Raw genomic sequence first — 21,766 nt, forward strand, 5'->3', positions numbered from 1 at the left:
GTAGGAACACTAAATTAGCTGTATACAACAGTGTTCAAACCAGTTTTAATTTATGGATCTGAGAGCTGGGTCAGAAGTAAAACACTTGACCAAAGACTAGAGACTGCAGATATGACAGTCCTGAGAAAGATTAGAGGCGTGAACAGATGGCATCAATGGCAATATCATATTAAAAACGAGGATATTAGGAAAGAACTTGACATGTCAGCATCCAAGAATGCGTTAGCAGAGCTAAATCTCAGGTGGTATGGTCACTTGAACAGAATGGGCGAGGAAAGATTAGCAAAACAAGTGTTCTCTGCCAGGTTGGCAGGAAAACGACCCAGAGGAAGACCAAGATATAGGTAGATTGATATGGTACAAAGTGCCTTAGATGATAGAAATATAAGATCTGATAATGTTGGAGTCTTGACAAGTAACAGACTGATTTGGAGGAAAATTGTGGATAGGGAGTTAGTAATGATGTAAATTTTTCATGTAGTACTATCATATCCTGTATGCCCCTTGAGGATACATGTCTGGAATTTGATGGTGATGACTTTTCTTATTCCTTGCATCTTCTCTCCATGTAATTTGTGCACATCTTTATGTTGGAACATGGAGTTAGTAATAAATAGTCCATGTTCAGATCAGAAATATAGTAAGTGCTTACCATTATTATTATCATCATTATTATAAGTGTTTCTTTTCTATATCTTAAATGAAACAATGTTATTATTTGAGATACAGAAATGTTATCATTTTTATATCTTATTTTGGTAAGATGTAGATCCACACCACAACTTATTTTGATAAGATGATTTATGGATAATTTTTATTAATTTTGTGCAAAGGCAAGAAAAAAGAATGCCTTTCAAGCAATCTTATTTACATCACTATAATTACAAAGACAAATAGAACATACAAAAGTTCCTTCTATTTTTCTCCCTAGATTAGTTCTCTGGAATCAATATACTTGAAACAGTTGGTATTGAGTGGGATAACTTTTGCATCCTTTTCACAAAACCACAAATGTTGTCAGTGGACCTTAAATGTCAATTTATTGACTCTTAGAACATACCTTGGCATACGTGATTTTTATCATGGTACAGTGGACTCTGTGTTATTTAAATAGCTTGTTGAATGCATCTTCATATAACAGGTTTTTACCCGTACTAGAGGTTCCTAGAATGCCCTTTCCTGCAGTGCAAACTGCATACTAAACAGATGCCATTATATGTTCAATATGTGAATCTCATTATCACAATACTAATGCTGTTGGTTGTGGCACTGTTGCGTGTTCAATATGTTAATTTTATTATCACAATGCTAGTGCTTTTGGTCATGTCACGAATTTTATTTTAAAAAAAGAAAAGAAAATTATTAAATTATAAATCATATAGAAAAAGAAAATTACGGATGAAAGAAAGAAAAAAAAATGAAAAGCACCAGAACTGATTCCCTCTCTTATCTCTTGATGCTTTCTCCTCCTTTCAATCTGCATCTGCCATAGTATATATCATCCATAATGATAGCACTTATTGTATCCCTAAGGTTAATTTTTTTATGCAATTCACTCCTCTTCAAATGATTCTGTTTTTGTTTTGAATATCAAATATTATTTCCTTAAAATTAATGCAGGATGTTTATCAACATCCAAAGAATATGAACATACAAAGGAAACTGAGATGCAAAAAAACATAATTTCCATCTTATTGCATTTAGTGATATAATAGCAAACCAAAATTTGAACTATGGAAAGCTTTTTCTTCACATTTTTTTGCTGTTTGTCAACTTAATTTATTTTTGTAAATTAAATGCTTAATTTGTGCAGTTGGCAAAAGTTAATAAAAGAAGAATAACTTAGCCAAATCTCAGCAAATGACAGTGTCTACTAAACAAGTAACACTGCGAATGAATTATTATTTCAATTTTACAAAAACGTATTGGTGAAAATATCATATACCATATTTGCCGGCATATAACATGCATTTTTTCTTTGAAAATAGGTCTGAAAAACAGGATGCATCTTATACACTGATACTCAGTTTTTTATTACTTTCAATTCTGGAAATTTTCTCTGTTCCGAGTTACGCGATTTCTTCCTTGCAGTGTGTGAGAGCATTCCAGTTACGTAGAGTTCAGTGGATGCACATGTGCTGTCATCGACGATCACAGCTGTGTTCCTGTTCGTTTAAACTTCTCAATTGTTGTCACGGTTGTTGTGAACGGGTATAAATTTCTGCTGTTAAATGTTCTCTAAATTTCTCTCTGCAGCCCTGTTTCCATGCTAAAGAACATGGAAACAGGGTTGCAGAGAGGCATTTCGGGCCACCCCAACTGAGAAAATGATAAGAACTTGGTAGAATTAGGAAGAGGATCTAAAAAAAGCAACTCACAGTAAACATCACCTATGAAGTGGAACTGCAAAATGGCCAGAACTTGAGGCAAAACTGAATACTTGGATTTTAAAAGACCACAGAAAAGCTGGACTTTCAGTGTCTACAAAAATGATTATTCACCAAGCGAAAGCAACAGCCACTAACAGAGGGATCGCCAACTTTTCTGGATCAACATCATGGTGTTCAAGATTCATGAAGAGAAACCAGCTATGTATGTGGATTAAAACAAAAATATCACAAAAGATGCCAGCTGAATATGAAGAAAAAATTATTGAATTTCATCAATCCGTCATTAAAGCAAGGATACGAGAAAATTTTGAACTTGCGCAAACAAGGTTCAGCTGACTTTTGATGTGCCCTCAAAACAAATCTGTAGATTCCAAGGGCACAAAAAGTGTTACTGTTAAAACTTCGGGGCACGAAAAAACTCACTACATGGTTGGGTTGTTCTATCCTGCTGTGCTGATGGGACAAAATTGCCGCCACTATTGATTTTTAAAAGGAAGACGCTACCCAAAAAACTGCTTAAAGGAGGGTCTGTACATGTTCATGCAAAAGGCTGGATGGATGGAGGAGGAATGACGTTATGGATAGATGAATTTGGTCTAAGCGGCCTGGTGGACTGTTGAAGAAGCCTGCCATGCTAGTATGGGATAAGTTTTGTTCTCACAGAACAGACAATGTTACAAATAAACTCAAGGAATTGAAAACTCAGTTAGCTGTAATTCCAGGAGGTCTAACTAGTCAGCTTCAACCTTTAGATATCTGTATTAATAAACCATTTAAGGGATTTATGAAGGAGAAGTGGAACAGCTGGATGCAGTCTTCAGATTTGGAGGTTATGCCATCAGGAAGAAGGAAGAGGCCTAGCATTTCACAAGTTTGTGAGTGGGTCAATGCTTCATGGGATGCTGTGAAAACTGAGACAGTGGTTAAATCATTTAAGACGTGTGGCATTAGTAATGCACTGGATGGTACACAGGGCAATTTGTTGTACGAGGACTCAGATTCTGATTTAGAAGAGGTTTCAAGTGTCTCTTCATTTAGCTCTGGAGATGAATTTCTGGGTTTTGACAAAGAAGATTAAAAGGTGGATACTCTTTCCTAGTTAGATTAGGTATTTGTTAAAAGTAGACCTACTTATTACTTTATATTTGAAATACTGTAAATTCATTATAATATTCAGTGATAAAGTTTTTTTCCTAAAAAAATGTGTACAAAAAAAAAAAGGGGGGGGGTGTCTTATATGCCAGCAAATGCAGTATTTCATCACAGCCATATTTGTGACTAATGTCAAAGAAACAGTGAGAAAAAATGCCCTCCCCACCTCAATGCTGAGACTATGTTTTTCACCCTGTAAGTCATGATTTTTTCTTTAATTCTAACTTTTTTTTTTCACATTATTTTCACTTTTTCTTCACTACAGTCCTACAAATATGGCTATAGTGCAATATATGGTATCTTCAAGTTTTTGTAAGATTGACATAAATCATCAAAATCTTCATTTCCACCACCAATCAGAGTACTCTTATTTTAAGTACAAATTTGTTAAGAAATATATTTATTCTTCTTTTATATTTTTTTTTCCATCTGCAAAAATTAAATTGCACTTAATTTGTGAAAATTGATTAACAAATGTGACAAGTTGCCAGTGATAAATGTCATTTGTGGCACTGTGGGGGAAATCTTCCCATTTTGTGCTGCAAACTTTAATTTGATATTTCCATTACTAAATGCAAGATGTTTTTTGAACACCTTGCAGTTTCATTTTATGAGCATATTAGTTTAATGTAAACATTTTCATTGCGGACATTAAGGAGGTCCAATTCTGATTAGTATTTCTCTGATGGATGTTGCAAGAAGGACATGACCTGAATGTGTCTATCTATCTTGTTTCTATGACAATGTCCCCTGGACAAAGTATTTTCACTGAATCTAAACCCTTCTGAATTAAGAAGGGTGGTAATTTCCCCTAGTGGGCATTCATCACTTTAGTGTAGTATTAAAAAGGTTGATATGTTTACTGTTGTCTGTGATATCTTTTACTTTCTTTTGTTTTCGGTTGATGTTTCAATGGTTTCTGAATATGGTCAGGGCTTGTTGAAGGTCCTCGATAAACCTAAGGACGAAATGAAAAATTACTTATTCTTAAAGGGAGTTTGATTCAGTGGTAGTTTCCTACCCACCACTGAAATATACATTGACGTCTGATTTCTAGCAAGCAATGCTGCTCTCAGGAGTGGAACATCAAGGCTACCCTGGACACTATGGTGGCACCACAGCAAGCTGTGGGTCCTGTCCACAAATCATGATGAGATTTACTGTGACACCACTGACCCTTGCAGGCAAGCTCATTACTAGCCAAGTGATCCTGGGCAGGTACTAGTAGGTATCAAGTACCACTAGTCTTGCTGAAGCAGAAGCCAAAGTCGTGTGAGTTTACTAGGATCCCCTTTCTGGATGTTCACAAGTTGCACCACAAAGCAAACATGGCATTAAGACATTAGGTCCCAGTGATGGTGGTCTGCCAGAGAAGATAGTAAAAAAGAAGCAGAGAGAAGAAGAATACAGGAAGAAAATCATAGTACAAGAATAAAAAGTGCTGGTAGTACTATCATTAGGAGGTCCCATCCACTGTGAATGGGTGCATCCAATGGAGAAAGCTTGTACCAGTAGAAATTGTGCCTTATATTTTCTTGCAAAAGGTATCAGGTGCAACTTCTGCTCAGTGCTTCCACCGGTTTCACATTAAAAAAAAAAAAAGATCAACATAACAACACCTAAACATAACACTGGCCACTTTCCACCATTTCAACATAAATAGCTAAGGCAAATCACCTCCTACTATACCAGAAACAGTGTACCACATGCCACTCAGAGTATTTCCAGAAAGATACCACAAGAATATTAAAGAAGATCATTTCAAGTCATAATTAGGTTTAATGATGAATATATCACAGAGAAAATATTAAGCACAAGTTTAATTGTTCTCATATTTCACCTGTCACAGAGTAATCTTCAGGAATACAATATTAAAGCTTTTATAACACACAGACAAAAAACACAAAACAATAAGTGGAAGAACTTAGAAACCTGAAAATTAATGTTTCTCGAATCATGGAAAGTTTAACATGACTATATTTATTCAAGTTCCTATTTGCTGCAATAAAGAATGAGTTTTCCTCCATTTGATTTTGTGCAGGGTATCCAAAGCATTATCAGCTAGACCTAACTACCAAAATTGTGATGGCAGATGTATTTCTTGTGTTCACAGATCTTTAAGCTTGACCATAATATGATTAGTTGCAATAAAAATTAACCTTCTAAACACCTGGAACAGAGAGAGCAGGAAGGAGAGTGGATTAGGGCAACCAGCTTCAAATGAGATTTGGAAGTGGTGAATATTTTTTCTGAGGTGTCCCCCAATACAAGGAACAGCAAAAGCATTACTGTAATCTGTATAGTAAGAGGTATGTGATGAGATGGAAGCTATAATTATTTTGTTAATCTGTTTTGTAATTGTGGCTACTGGCAGTGGCACACTCAGGATTTAATCTTGGGGGAAGGGGAGTTAAGTTGATGATTTGAGAATACATGCTACGCATTGCATACGACCTATGACTGAGCATTTGCAGTGATTGCCAATACATGATACCCGTGATCTCCTATGATCTGGCTCGAGCAAACAAAGTAGTGCTCGGTCCGACGGAGCAATACTTCGTTCGCCTCACATTCAACAGTGGCTGTGATTCCCGAGAGCTATGGGTATTCCCACCGTATGTAACCACTAATTCATAAGTAGTATAGAAATAGAAGACATGACACAACATAAATAAAAAAAATTAATTTTAATTAGAAAAAGATTTTTGGAAAATTTTCTAGTGTTTTTTCCTTTTTCTTTTTCTTTTTTTTTGGGGGGGGGGGGGGCTTGTCCCCCTATCTGGGTGCGCCACTGGCTACTGGACAAAAAGATGGTCTGGCAAATAAAGGAGAGTTCAGAAGTTTCACCAGGAAAGCCTGGTGGAACAAAGATTGGAAGTTCTGTTGACAAAGAGTTTCAATAATACCAAACTGCTGAGAGGAGGAATGATGGGAAAGTTTGTACATGTATCTGTATGTATCTGTTTGAATGGGCTTTCAATAAACAAAGAAAGAAAGGGCACCACTGGGAATATGTGTGACTAGAGTATCTAGAAAATGCAGGCTAGTCCCATTTTTCTACAGTGAACTGCATTCAGGATGTTGGTGGTTGAATCAATGTATCCCAGCCAAATAGAAAGTTTGAAGTAGGTAGTATCAAGAGCATATTTTTCAAAATGTTCTATACAGAAATTGGCTGCTGATCTTCAATAATACAATTCTTAATAAAATTACACATTATATTGAATGAGTCAGAATATGCATCCAAGCAGACATTCAGAACATTTATGAAGGTGAACAGTACAATGAATTTTTTCCCAAGTGTAAAATGACTCAATCAAACCCTCACATTGCTCAGGAGTTTATCAGTGTCTTTAAAGCTTACCTCTTGTAAAACAGCCTGTAATAATTTCTCCATTATCTCACAGCGGATTTCACCATCTCTGTAAAGAAAATGAAATCTTTACTAATTTAATGAATTGAATGTATCTAATATAATCATAGTTTACTTGGATACAAAACTACTATTTTCACATATGCAAATTTAACTAAACATATCAAAATGAAACTGAATTATTTTCATTCACAGAATAATAAAATTCTACATCAGTGAACTAATGAACAAATATTAAACATAATATTATATAAAACATTACTGAATTACAAAGTTGGCAACTGACAGCATATTATTTTTATGTTAGACATCTTCACAGTTCAGTTATCTCACCAAATAATTTCTCTGTCACTTATCTAGAAGTCTTTGGATTCTTGGTTTCGATAATCAGGAAATTTTTATGGGGGAAGGGTGATTAGCCTGTTGCCCAAATCTCCTCCTCCATTATTCAGGCTTGGGACCATCATGGGATAGTCTACCCCAAGGTGAAGAAGACAGATCTCAGCCTTACGTATCAAAAAGCATGAAGGGGAATAAGTAGTATGTAGGTACCTAGAAAGGATAACTAGATTCAAACTTAAACAATGACAAAAGAACTTTATTTGGTCTTTTATATTTAAAGCAATTACTTTGTCTCTAGTTGAAGATGATGGTTTTCTACCAAGCTGTGGACAAAGCAAACTATAAACACACACACACACACACACACACACACACACACACACACACACACACACACACACCATGCCATGCCATGAGCAAAATGTTCAAGGTTCAGATCAAATGTAAAATTAAAACTATTCAACACTTGATTAGTACTACTATGAAGAAGGTTATGCCAAAGAGGATGAATTTTTCCCATCATATCAGCATATATTAAATACTCATTTTAAAATAAGGTTTTTGTTTTAATCATCTTGTTTATTATGAATGCAAACCTGCCATAAATTTAATATCCCTGCATTGGTACCTCTGGGTACAAAAATAATTTTCAAATGAAAATGAATTGCACTTAAATGTATTTAAAATTTTAAATTACTGTGAGAAGCACACTAAATACCATAGAAATCTAGTTTATATATTCCTGAGATTGTGTTATATCTTAGATCAATTGTTTCCAAAACCATTAGGCATCTACTGGTTAGAAAAGTGCATGTGGTGTGTGCGTGGTGGTGGTGGTGGGGGGGGAGATTGTAGCTATTACTAGCATAAGTAAACCTTAAATTTTCAAATAATATAAATGTAACTGATTTTGATACTGTGGATTTTAGCACTAGTTCAAAAAACGGCTTATATGATACCAATATTTATTATTAGTCTTCTATTAGAAGACACAAGTATGTCCTGAAGGTTGTAACATATAAGCATCACAAATTACCCAAATTCCTATTTTATACCACAGTGTATATATAACAGCACTATCAAATCTTTGATAATTGTGATGATGATGATGGCACTGATACTAACTGATGTTTGAGGTCATGTTTAATTTTCTGAGGCAAAAACCAAAGAATCTAGAAGAAAATCAACTTACAACATGAGCCAAGCTAACTGAGTGCAAACGGAAAAAATAAAAAGCAGGTGAACCATATGGGTACTTAACAGTACTATAAAATGTTTTATGATGATGATGGTATTGATACTAATGTTTGAGGTCATGCTTATCTTTGTGAGGCAAAACTAAAGAAGAAAATCAACTTACAGCACAAACCAGACTAACTGAGCGCAAAATGAAAAAATCAAAAGTAGGTGAATCGTAACCATACTGGCAAGTACCCAGTATGGTTACAAGTACCCAGTATGGTGAATCGTAACCATACTGGGTACTTGCCACTGTCAGTCAAATGAACACATACACAAAACATGTGATTCATCACAATAGTGTTTTGCTTTGATGATCACTGGTGTATTAGCATGTAACTATAATGAATCAAGGCCAAGATTAAAAATATACAAGGAACATATGCATATTAAAAATTTTATATGGAAGAAAATTTGAATGTTTATATCAAAGATCAAACTAGTACAATAATGTTAGTTTCAAATATTTTTATATACAATTATAAAATTATTTTTATAGAAATTTAAAAACACAATTTACATTTAATAAGTCAGATGAAAACTGCCTGAAGGCCCAGGCAAACTAGTATATACTACTAAAATAATGACTGAGGTCATTAAAGAAATGGGAGATGTATAAATTACCTATTTAATGAAGTTTGAAACATAATTATGGTACTCACACATAGGTATGTCATTTACCCTCAATAGAAAGTAGTGTATGAGAAGACCAGTGTAGAACTGGGCAAGTGCAACTTTCCCTCTACAGTTTCAGCACACAGATTAGGTTGCTACAGAATATACTAGATTAATTTCAGTATTAATCTAGTATATTCTGTTGTTAGTCTCTATTCCATGATATCTGCTACTGGATAGTTTTTGTCTTATGATCTATAATATAACTGGTATAAGGAAGAAGAAGACAGCAATTTCTAAGGGATGAGCTGACCATATTAACAATATCTGCTGCCTTGTTTCTCTTAATCCCAATGAAATTTGGGTTCCAGCATAGGTAATAAATGTTCAAGCATAGTCTTGAACAATCACCAATGCTGAATCTGTTGAACATGTTGGATCTGGTATACCAGACTTCATAATGCCTGTAGTTGTTTAAAGAATCTGTGTATATAATATTAGCACCTCTGAGAGCATTTCATCTTTGCACAATTTAATGCATAAGTTATATTGTACTGCAGGTCAGTAATATAGTTTCTGCACTCCAATGAGATCTGGATATCATGTCTCAAAAGACAGCAGGCAATCCTATTGAAAAACTGATTTTGAATTGTCTGCATAGATAGGTAAAACATCAGAGGAAAGCAGAAGTAGAAAATTCCATTTAGCAGCTCTTTCACAAACAGAGCTGCTAAAAACAGGAAGAGATAAAAATTAAGCAAAGCAATGGGCAATATTATGCCAATCATGATATCTAGAAATTGCACTAGTAGTAGTCCTTGCAGCAGTTCTTGATACACAAACCAGAGGGATATATGTCAGTTGTGTTATAGTATTTCTTGATGAGTACAAGAAACAGTTAAGGAAAGAATGATCTGGTAAGGATTTTATTTTCAGTGCATACTGATGGTATAGCTGCTCATACTGAAATTATAGTGATGGTTCATTTGCTTCATGTATAGACTAGGAACATGTGGTGTTCCAAGAGCATTGTTTGCTATTCTGATTGCCTAATGGGTAAATTGGATCCAACCATCAATCTGTACTGTTTCTGGCAAAGGTGCACCAGTAAACCATAATCTAATTTTTATAACATAAGTGATCAATAGAAATGGAACAAGGAGCACTGATTTGCATCTCAAGAAGTGGAAGACAAGGAGAGAAGAATGTTTAAAATGTACCACGGATATATCACATACATCAACTTATTCCAAGTTGATGTACGTAAGATAGGAATGATAAACCTATTCAACACTAGTTCCATGAACCTTGGCTCTGTCCTCATTATGTGTCCTATTCTTAATTTTGGGAACTATGGATCAAAACGAAGACTATGTTTTTCACGTTTTTAGGTTTAATGTAATGATGCACTAGGAATAAATTAAATAATAGTGTAATGACCCAAACATTTCATTTCTTTCATAGAAAGAAATTATATAAGTTATTTAAATATAAAGAGCCAATAGGCTTCATTTCAGCGATATAAACATTATTCAAATTAAAAGGGGTATTAAATCCCACGTTGTTTTAAAACCGAATAAGAAACTCAAACATTGCAATCAGAGAGTTTCATGCCGAATATAGTAAACTATAAAAGTATCGTCAGCTACTAGCGTGAGCTAATGCAAGTAGTCCTAGTACGTAGTACAATCTCAGGCAACTCGTTGCAAAGGTGGGGAAAGTTCTGATCGCTAATCTTGGTATTTTCCATAATGTAAAAACACATTTCCTAGGAAATGTATGCTGTTACTACATTATGGTGAGAGGTCACTACCCAGACCGGTTTCAGCCTTTTTTGAGGCTTCATCAGTGAATAGCTAGACCAAATAGATACCAAAGGGTATAGCGAAAAGAACTTATACCCGTTTATTTAATATACCCTTTGGTATCTAAGAATTACAGTTTTCCATATATTGCAGCCTTTCACACATCCATATTTAATGAGGTTGAGTTTGTTTTTAAGATCTACTGCTTTTAGTCTAATCACTTCTACTTGTTTTTGTGTTGCACATGCAATATCATATTCCTAATGAGATCTCTATGAAAGAGAAGAAATACTACAGTTATTAACCATGCTTAATTTATTCCTACTGACAACTTAATAACATTAAACCAAAAAATGCAACATTCAAACAGAACTTAAGCCTAAATACACTAAAACTATTAAGACATACTGCTTCTAATGGTTTGTCAGAAGCACACATAATCTTCCGTGGTGAAAATCTAAACTGTTTGACAAGCACTCTCAGTGTAGAAAGATGATCCATGGCTTCATTTTCCAACATGACCCTAACCTGGTTATGGGAAGTTCTGCTGCTATCACGTTAACTCAACAGCAAATAAAGTAACATCAAAAACAGAACTCTGATTACTGAACCTGCAAGCTTTTCCCATGTCAAATAAAGCTGGCAGTGAATTTTTTTAAGCCTATCTGACAAATGTTCCAATCTAATTATATGTGTTCTAATATGGATGGCATTTAAGTAAGCCAGACTATCTTGTTTATTTATATATATATATATATATATATATATATATATATAATGCTGCTCTCCAAAAATCTATAAAAGACAAGAGGTCATCCCCCATCCCTTCCTGCTCCAAAAAATTATGCATAAGCAGCTAGTTGCCATTCAGAAATCCATCCTTGCAGAAATGTTGTAGACAGAGCATCTATGCTGATCCATGGAAGAGCATTCGCTGTTTTACTTTTTTGCTTTTTAGGGACCAGGAATTCTGGAAGGGGCGAGTGCGTTTGGATCAGCAATTTTATATCTATTATATTTCAGTAGTGAAAATGAATTTGCTCTTCACTATCTATACTTTGTCCCAGATCTCTCTGCTGTTGGCTGATCTGATTACAGAAAATGTAATGTGGATTTAAGTCTTCTGGCTCTTAGAAGATGAAAAAACTTGTCAGAGCCAGAAGGAATCTTAGATATCCCACTACATGATAATTTCATATGACTGGGTATCTGGATGTTCCAAGATGTAGTTTTTTTTTTTTTTTTTTTTTTTTTTTTTTTTTTTTTTTTTTTTGGTCAAGTATGCACTGTACCATGGTTATCTTTCATATTCATATAAATACAAACAAAAATATCCATGCCCAAGGAAGCATTCAAACATGCAGTTTGAATGCTTCCTTTCTTTGGGTTGGAGAGTGGATATGCTGAAAACTTGTATAACCAGACTTACCAATATACGTTATGAATCACAACAGTTATCTGCCCACATTAAGCATGCCCAGTTCCAAATTTTCAGTCTTTTGAATAATCACGAAGAGCATCTATTCATTCTAAACAATAAATCACTCATATACTGTAGCACAACATCTTTTATTTACGAAAAGGATTAAAATTAATAAGTGTTTTATAATATAAAGCTATCATATGTATGGCAAACCAGGCAGAACTATGTGACTATCAGTGTTTATAGACATGTTTGTGCCAATGCCTAGATTCATACCAAAACAATCAAGCCAGTAGTTGTGGTAGAGTTTGCATGTGCAAATTTCTCACTTTTGGTAGAAATATGAATGAACAATATGAATATGAATGAACTTGATGTGCATTAACATCAAGTTTTGCAAAGACAAGCAAAAATGCAAGTGAAGCTCTAGACATGTTAATATTGGTTTATGGTGATGATGCAAAAATTTGGTGTATTTGAGTGGTATAAGTTTAAAGACCAATGGGAAGTTGTCAGAAACAACAAATGAAATAGCAATCATAAATTCATCAGACATGTGAAAATGTGAAAAGAATGCAACAATTTTTTCAGTCCTACAGATGATTAAGTGCATGATTAATGGAGAAGAATTAAATTTAGATAGAGAAACAGTGAGGAAAATTTCAATGGTGAATTTTGAAATGTGAAAAAAACCTGAAAAGATGGTTTTGTAATTCTGAGTGAAGATCAAAAGCAGCAGCAGCTTTATTTATTCTGATATTTATACACAGTTGGCTGTTTATTGTTTATGATAGTTATTACTGTTGATGAGATTTGGTGCTTTCAGCATAACCCTGTAACAAAATGCCAAAGAATGTAATGGAAAACACTTTGACTAAGACAATAAAAGAGTGCAACTGTTACAGTTTCAAACAGCAACTCTTGCTGTTTCATATGTGCTGAACTCTAGCTGAGTTCAGCACATAATCCAGTAGATTATGATCAGAAGCAATATCCACACTAAGAGAGGTTTTTGTACTCTTTATGATTATTTGCTAATTAATCGTTAATTAGTAAGTAATCAATTTGGTTTCTGGCTATATTTGTATTATTATCCTGTGGTAAGCAAGTATATAGTCTTCAGGGTGGTAGCTTAAACCATGTGTTTGTGATTATTAGTTCCTCTTCTTGGCAGAATTGCATAAAACAGTCTCCTCATTTGTTTTTCCCAGTCCATGTTTGCCAACTATATCTTCACTTTTACCTTTCCCAACTTTGGCAGTGAAATCACCCATGATGATGTTAATATCATGTTTCTTTGTATTTTTCATTAGTTCTTTTAACTGATCACAAAATTCTTCCATCTCGGTATAATTTTTGTCAGCAGTAAGAGCACAGATTGATATCTAGTAGTTGGCCTTTCAGTTTTAATAACATCATTCTATGAGTAGGGGATGAAGGTCAACAGTGACTTATTGGCATTTTTGTTTAATATTATTCCAATTCTGTTTTGATGATTGTTTTCACTACTTCCAGAGTAGTACATTGTCATGTCATCAACTTCAGTTTTGCCTGATCCTGGCCACCTAACTGCACTCATTCCTAAAATCCCAATTCCAAGTCTTTTCATTTTCTGGATAATGTTTCTTAGCTTACCTGCTTCATACAGGGTTCTGACATTTTAGGTTCCTAGTTTCAGTCAGGTACAAATTCTCCATGCTTGCTATGTTTGCTGCGCAAGCTCATTAATTGAGAAAGAAGTAATATTTATTTGTTAATAAATGCATGCATTTATAAGCATTCCATTTAGGCTTTTATTTTTGTAGACAGAAGACGTCTTAAGCTTGCACGGCAATAATTGAGCTTTGCGTTGTGTACCGAAGGCCAATGCTTGCTCGTCTAGTCAAAGCTACCTTGGCTTGCTCAGTTGTAGGAGCTTCCAGGTCCTCGCTGCAGCACTGTGATTTCATGCATACATAGCCATTCAAGTCGTCTCACTTTGCTTAAACACAGGCTATACGCAGTCAACGTAGCCCTAGCCAGTGAGCTTTAGCCAGCCTTTACAAATGTGCATGTTGCTTGGGAAAATTAAGTTACAACCAACTGTTTATGACGATGTTATTGACCAGTTCATAAAAAAGAACCGTAGGGTAGAATTTGTATTCAAGTAGCTAAATTGAAAAAGATAGAATATCATTTGTAAAATAAATGTTGTATTTGTATGATTAAATGTACATAAATTTCTAAATATATAGTTTTAAATGGTCAGTAATTCATTATTCCGCTAATCAGACTTCAATCACACCTCTCACTCCCTGAATGATAACAAGAGCAAGCATGAATTTCAAGACCACCATTCGCTCCTGGTTTTAGTGGATACACCATTTTGAGCCTGGAGATTCTTCATACCCCTGTCCCATTTAAGGGAAGCTGTAAACTTGAGACCTTTTGTGTGGATTTGCTTATTGTGATAGTCTGGAGAGAATAGATCAAGTAGTTTCTCCATTTGCTTTCTGCTCTGCAATTTTATAGCCATACACAATAAACTGTATTGCCATCTGCAATTTTTTAATCACAAGCTTTACCATCATCATGAGACTTCACAACCTTGTGTCAGTACTGACAAAGTTGCTTCCCTTTGTCAGAGGACTGAATCCTTCAATGGAATCCATATTGCTGTTCAATAATTAGCTGATGGACTCTGTGGTGCAGAAGTTGGCTGCTGATGACCTTCTGTATAGTTTTTGAAAGAAAAGAATTGAGAGAGAGAGAGAGAGCAACTGGACAGTAGTTTATTCACTGATTTTTGTCACTTTCTTTGGAATGGGCTGGATGTAGGCATGTTTCCTTTCCATAGGGTAGATGATAGTTGAACAGGATAGACTGAATGACACACAAACTAAGCAACAAAGTACTCATCTTGCTCCACCAATAACATGTCATTACATCAACGATGAATAGGAATTGGGGAGGGAAAAAACCCTTAACAGATGAAACATATTTTACAGACATATAAATGCTAACAGTGTACATGATCTTCAGGATTGCAGATATTATACAGATAAACAACAACTAAAAGTTTGTATCATTGTTGTGACAATGATAGAAATATGGTTTACATTGCTGAAATACGTATATGATTCTCAGAAGGGAAAAGATGATAATAGAACAGCATTTCCTGTAGCATTCATTCTCCTCAACTAGCTTGTTTTTAAAATTCACTAAATTCAAATGCTACTCTCAAGATCAAAAAAGCTTATAGGGACATGTTAAGAATTCTTCGGTTGCAACTTTATCACTAAAAGAGAAACAGCAAGTAAACTTAATTCGAGAGCAACCTACAAGGTGAAGTTCTACTTACAACATGCATTCAAGGCTACATGATTCCAGAAGAACTGTAACAGATGTTATGCTGTGTGAAAGTGTAATAAAATTACTGTAAAAACACAAGGTTTTTAAATCTCATGAATGAGAAACTACTGAATCATTTTTGCCTTGCCAATTGAAAGTTGTCACAACAGCTCTTTTCCCCAGAAAACAAGTATCTCTTTCCACAGTCTATTCTATTGTATTTGGATTAGTGAATGTTCATTATAACAGTACAGTTGGTAATTACTTCTACTACTATTAGAAAAGGAACAACATGTTCTGAGTTGAACATGTTGTTCCTTTTCAATATAATACAAATTCAAACAATAAGTTCTAACCAAATAGTAACAAATTCCATACTAAAATATCATATATCTAATACTCATATTTCAAATATCAAATATCATATTTCTAATACTACTATTAGAAAAGGAACAACATGTTCTGAGTTGAACATGTTGTTCCTTTTCAATATAATACAAATTCAAACAATAAGTTCTAACCAAATAGTAACAAATTCCATACTAAAATATCATATATCTTCTGCTATAGGTCCCAATATTATAATCCTTGTAATATATATTCAAATTTTGACAGTTTCTCTATTCAAAACAAAAGGATATTTTATTTTTGTTGAAATAGGAAACAGACTATTGTTAAATGCTTCTGATACACTGTCTTTCTACCAAGAAAAGGAAAGATAGTGTGCTATCCTATCTAACAGGAAGTATAATGGACAGTGTGAGATCTCATCACTATGAAGATCTCTTCCTGCGACCAACAAAGAACATCCATTTACTTAGTGGAAAAATAAAACACAGCAATCGCTTCAACTATGTAAACTTTCTAAACATTATTTATGCATTCCTTCAACAGTGACACCTCAGGAGCATATTTTTACATGGTGGAACTCAACTAAATGAATAGTAAAAATGTGTCCAAGCAGAGCTGAAGCCATATTTTTTTTGAAAAACAATTTTAAGTGGGATTTTTGGATAAAACTGATTTAAATATTTATATTTCTAGTAGCAAGGCTTATACGTTGGTCAGACATAACTGGTAATTAGTTTACGGAATTAACAACGCATAAAAAGTATATTAATTAAAGGTAACTTTAATGAATAACTTCTATATTTCGGCAACGTCACATTGCCATCTTCAGGAACATAAAGATATGGTATGTGCACGCAGGCACTAACACAAAGCAAATGAGGAAGAAAGCAAGAAACTAATATTGTTCCTAAAGTCCTAATGGTACCCTCTGGCAGGCTAATTTGGTAGTCTTGGCAGTTGGGCTGAAGTTCTCATAATGTAAGTCTCCTAAATTTGGGGTAGTTTCATGCACCCAAATTTGTTGAGGTTAGGAACGTTTTTTAAAACTGCTGAAGATTCTTTGAATAATCTTTCGTATTTAAACTTGCTGCGATGAATTATTTTTGTTTTCTTCCAACGAATTTTATGGTGGGTATCTAAGGCATGGTCTGCCAGCCCAGAGCGGCTGTACTGGTGAAACCGGATGTAGTCTTTGTGTTCTGAAATCCTGATATTTGTTGTTCTGCCTGTTTGGCCAAAGTAGGACAATTTGCAGCTGCAAGGGACCTGGTATACACCAGGTAGGTCTAGGGGAAGTGGTTGGTCTTTTATATTAAATATTTATAACTTATAATGAAGCATTACTGGATAATATTTTTTTACATTGGATCAAATACATTTAAAGATTTACTAGGTAATCAAGAAAAAAACATGATAAATAACAATGGAAGAGAACTCAGGGAATTTGTGGCCTATAATAGTTTGAAAATCACTGAAAGCTTCTTTAAACATAAAGATATACATAAATATACATGGGAAGCCAGAGGATATAAAAGCATCATTGACTATATAATAGTGAGTGAAAAACTAAAGAAGATGGTAAGAAATTGCATGGTATACAGAGGATGCAATATTGACTCAGACCATTATTTATTAATCAGTACTATTAAGATCCCAACCAGAGAAATAGAAACAATACTTCTTCTTCGCTTCCCATATTAGGCAATTGTTTGCCTGTAATGTTTAAGGGTTTAAAAAGTCTTCTATCCATCTCCTCCTGGGTCTTCCTCTTGATCAGTGTCTCTTTGGTTTATTCTTCCAAGCGATATTTGGCCATCTGTCCTGATTCATTCTTTCTATGTGGTTTTTCCAGTTCTTTCTATAGTTTGTGATGTCTTCTGTTATTTTAATTATGGATAACTGTTTTCTTATTTCTTCATTTCTTATCTTGTCTATTCTTTTATAGCCTGCAAGCAGTCTTAGGAACTTCATTTCTGCAGCTTCCACTTGTCTTTTACCTTGTTCTCCCCAGGTCCATGTTTTACTGCCACATTTTAGAATTTGTTTGGCTATTATTTTATATAGTTTTATTTGGGTTGTTCTAGACATCTGTTTACTGAAGTGTCTATTCAAATCAAATGGCTGCTAGGAATTATTATGCTAGAAACAATACAAGAACACAAAAACAAAAGCAGAAGCAATTTAAGATTGAACTATTATAGCAAGATAGCATCAGAGAACTATATCAAAGAGGACTTACAAATCACAAAGAAAATAAATGAAGATACAGATATAGAAAATGAATGGTAAAACATTAAACAAATAGTAAAACAAGCAGCATATGAAGCTCTAGGAACAAAACTGTGAAGAAAAAGGAAAGGACTCAGAACCTGGAACCCAGAAATAGAATCTTTAATATGAAAGAAAAAAGAAATGTACCTTAAATAGTTAAACGACAGAAGCATAGTTAATGAAATGGAATATAAAAGAATCAGAGCAATAACAAGATGAGAAACCAGGAAAATCAGAAGACAAGACCAGGAAAAATTTGTATCAAGATTAGAGCATGGCAGAAATGGACCTCAACAAAAGAGCTACAAAATCATAAAAAAATGACTCAAGAAGCAAAGGATAATCTACAATTAGAAGTTCCCCTCCACAAAAGAATGGACACCCAGCTTCTAAACAGTAATAATCAAATTGAAATAAAACAAGTAATAAGTCAAGAAACAAATGAAGAACCAATACAGTTAAATGATCTAAAGAAAATATTAGAAAAACTAAAAAATAGAAAAGCTACAAGAGAAGATGGAATAAATTCAGAACTATACAAATACAGCTCTAAGCCATTTCAATTACGATTAATTAAATTCCTAAACAGAACATGGGAAGAAGGAAACATCCCACAAGACATTGCTGTCATCCACAAGAATGGAAGACATCAATAGTCATAAATATATTCAAAAAAGGAAACAGAAAGGATTGGGGAAACTACAGAGGAATAACCTTACAGAGGAATAACATGCTATAAAATATATCTAGATATAATTAAAATCAAACTAACACCATGGGTCAAGAAAATTATTGGACAACAACAATATGGCTTTAGGAAAGGAAGATCCTGCACAAATCCCACATTTAAACTCAAACAAATTATAGAAAACCAGCCAACATATATAGTCTTCCTGGATTATGAGAAAGCATACATTCAAATCAACAGAACAAAATTAATCAATATACTGTATGAATTGAAAGCTCCACCTTAAACCACAAAAGCAATAGCAAATATAATGGAAGAAAGCTATATTAAAAGTAAAATTAATAATGAAACATCCAAAAAAATTAAAACCAATAGAGGTCTCATTCAAGGAAGTGGATTATCACTAATACCCTTCAATATATATACAGGTAGTCCTCGACTTACGACAGGGTTTTGTTCTAACGTCTCCGTCGTAAGTCAATTCTGAAGTAAGTCGAGAACTTTTTTTAATTCTTGATTTGTTTGATTTCTGTTATAATATTTTCATAAATTAGGCTTCTATTTAACTTAAAACGGTTAAAACTGTATAAGCTTCGTAAATATTTATAAATTATTTATTAGCACATATACATATAAATACATAAATACAAAATTAAGAAAGAAAAATTTAAGAAAAAAATACATAAAACGCATATCAAAAATCACCATTTTTGATATGTGTTTATTTCAGATTTTTTCTTGAAAATTTTGGCAGTTTCAAAATTGGAACTTGCAGCTTCTCCCGTTATTTGTATATTATGTAAGTTAAATTGCCTTTTGAATCGATAAAATCAACCTTTACTAGCGTACCTTTACTAAATGTATGCATGCCATACATTTAGTAAAGGTACCCCCCCCACACACACACAAAGACATATTGCTTTTGCATTATGCTCAATGTATACCTACAAAGTTTCACAGCATTTGGATCACTGGTCGGTGCTCCACATGGCCTTAAACAGGGATAATACTTTCATTTTGATCACCATCTTTATAACCTGCATTACGCACCTCAATTTACTAATTTTTTAAATTTTTTTCTTTCTCTTAATGACAAATGTTAAGAGAAAATCAAAATCTCTTAACAGCTATCATGACATACACACTAATAAAGATGAAATATCCAAAATCTAATTGTTTTATTTGCTGTACCTTAAGTATTATAATTAGACTGAAACTATATTCATTGTAGAATAGTACCATACTTCTGCTTTTGAATTTTGAAAAAAAAAAAAAAAAAAACATTGTGCATGTGTGTAATAGCATAAACTCTCAGCATTACCGGCACCTCCATACTCCATTTCCTTATTTGATCAACTTCATAAAAGTAGGTTGTGAAACTATGCAAATAAGGATGTAAAACAGTACAGAAGATCTATGAGCACTATTGTTCATCTTTCATTTCATATAGAAATGAAACAGACATCTTCATATAGATATCTTTAATGGTCTGAAAAGTTCTCAGCCTAACAATGAATACTTTCAAAATTATTTTTATTTTTCAACATAATCTCCCTTAAGACTAATACATTTATTCCAAAGATGCTCCAGCACCATTATCCCGTTACTGTAGTGGTTCTCAGTAAGATCTGCAAAATACCCCTCTACAGCTGCAATGACCTCTTGATTTGAAGAAAAACACTGACAGCGAGAAAGAGTTTTAGTTTTGGGAAGAGATAGAAGTCAGAGGAAGCCAAATCTGGGGAATATAGTGGATGTTCCAACAATCCATAGTGCAGATTCCTTAATTTTTCCATTGCTAAAACACCTTTGTGGGCAGGTGCATTGTCCTGATGAAAGATGATTTTTTTCTTCTGCAAACCGGGTCTTTTCTCATGAATTTTTTTGTCTAGTCTGGTTAAAAGATTGGAATAATATTCCCTGGTTATTGTTTTGCCCTTCTCAAGATAATTAATAAACAAAATGCCTTTAGCATCCCAACACCAATGCCATGATCTTTCCTGCTGATGGAACCAACTTTGTCTGCTTTGAACAATCAACGCACAAAATCAGTTATATTCTTGTTGAAATGCTGCAAGCACTGTTCAGAGATTTTCATGCGAGCACGTTTTTGATCTGCTGTGAGCAAGTGTGGCAACCATCTTGCACAAAGCTTTTTCATTTGCAATTCTTCATGCAAAATATATCCTACACATGCTTTTGAAATGCCTATAGTCTCAGCAATTTCATGCACTTTGACTCACTGGTCATCCAATACCATATTGTACACTTGATCAATGATATCTGGCGTCAATACACTTTTTGGATTAAACTTCATGTGGATCATCTTCAAGGCTGGTACGGCCTCGTTTAAACTCAGCAGCCCATTTTTAATTTTCATAAGCAAAGGAGAAGAGTGCCCATAAACTTATCTGAACTTCGAATGAATTTTTTTTGCCGTTAAACTTTCTTTTACAAAGAATTTTATAACCTCACGATACTCAATTTTATCCATTTCAAGGGATACAGACAACACTTTTGCTCCAGACAGCTGTATCAACTTAGAAAAAAATAAACAAATCTTGCCGATAGTGTTGCCATCTAAGGTTGAGGCCAAGAAATTTTCAGACCATCCTCGTATATAGACAGTAAACAGCTCAGCATTGACAAAATATTACTACACTCTTTAGGTGCATAATTTGCATTACAATATATTTACACTTCTGCAATGTAAGAATCAATAACAAAGATCAGAAATGTTTGCCATGAAAACTGTAATGCTAAGTTTCTACTAAAATTTTATTCTCT

General features: G+C 34.0%; 1 protein-coding gene across 2 annotated transcripts in view; it reads right to left on the reverse strand.

The window, feature by feature from the left end:
* Window positions 1–21,766, reverse strand: part of IntS3 (integrator complex subunit 3) — a 598,644-nt gene that overhangs the window by 242,644 nt on the left and 334,234 nt on the right. For both annotated transcript variants that reach the window (XM_090406089.1, XM_090406090.1), the window contains one exon: window positions 6,907–6,964. In XM_090406089.1, the coding sequence (XP_090262215.1) occupies window positions 6,907–6,964 (58 nt within the window). The remainder of the gene's footprint in view (window positions 1–6,906; window positions 6,965–21,766) is intronic.

Source organism: Typopeltis vanoorti, chromosome 16, assembly GCF_054136105.1.
Source record: "Typopeltis vanoorti isolate ZY-2024b chromosome 16, IOZ_Tvanoo_1.0, whole genome shotgun sequence".
NCBI classification, from domain to species: domain Eukaryota; kingdom Metazoa; phylum Arthropoda; class Arachnida; order Uropygi; family Thelyphonidae; genus Typopeltis; species Typopeltis vanoorti.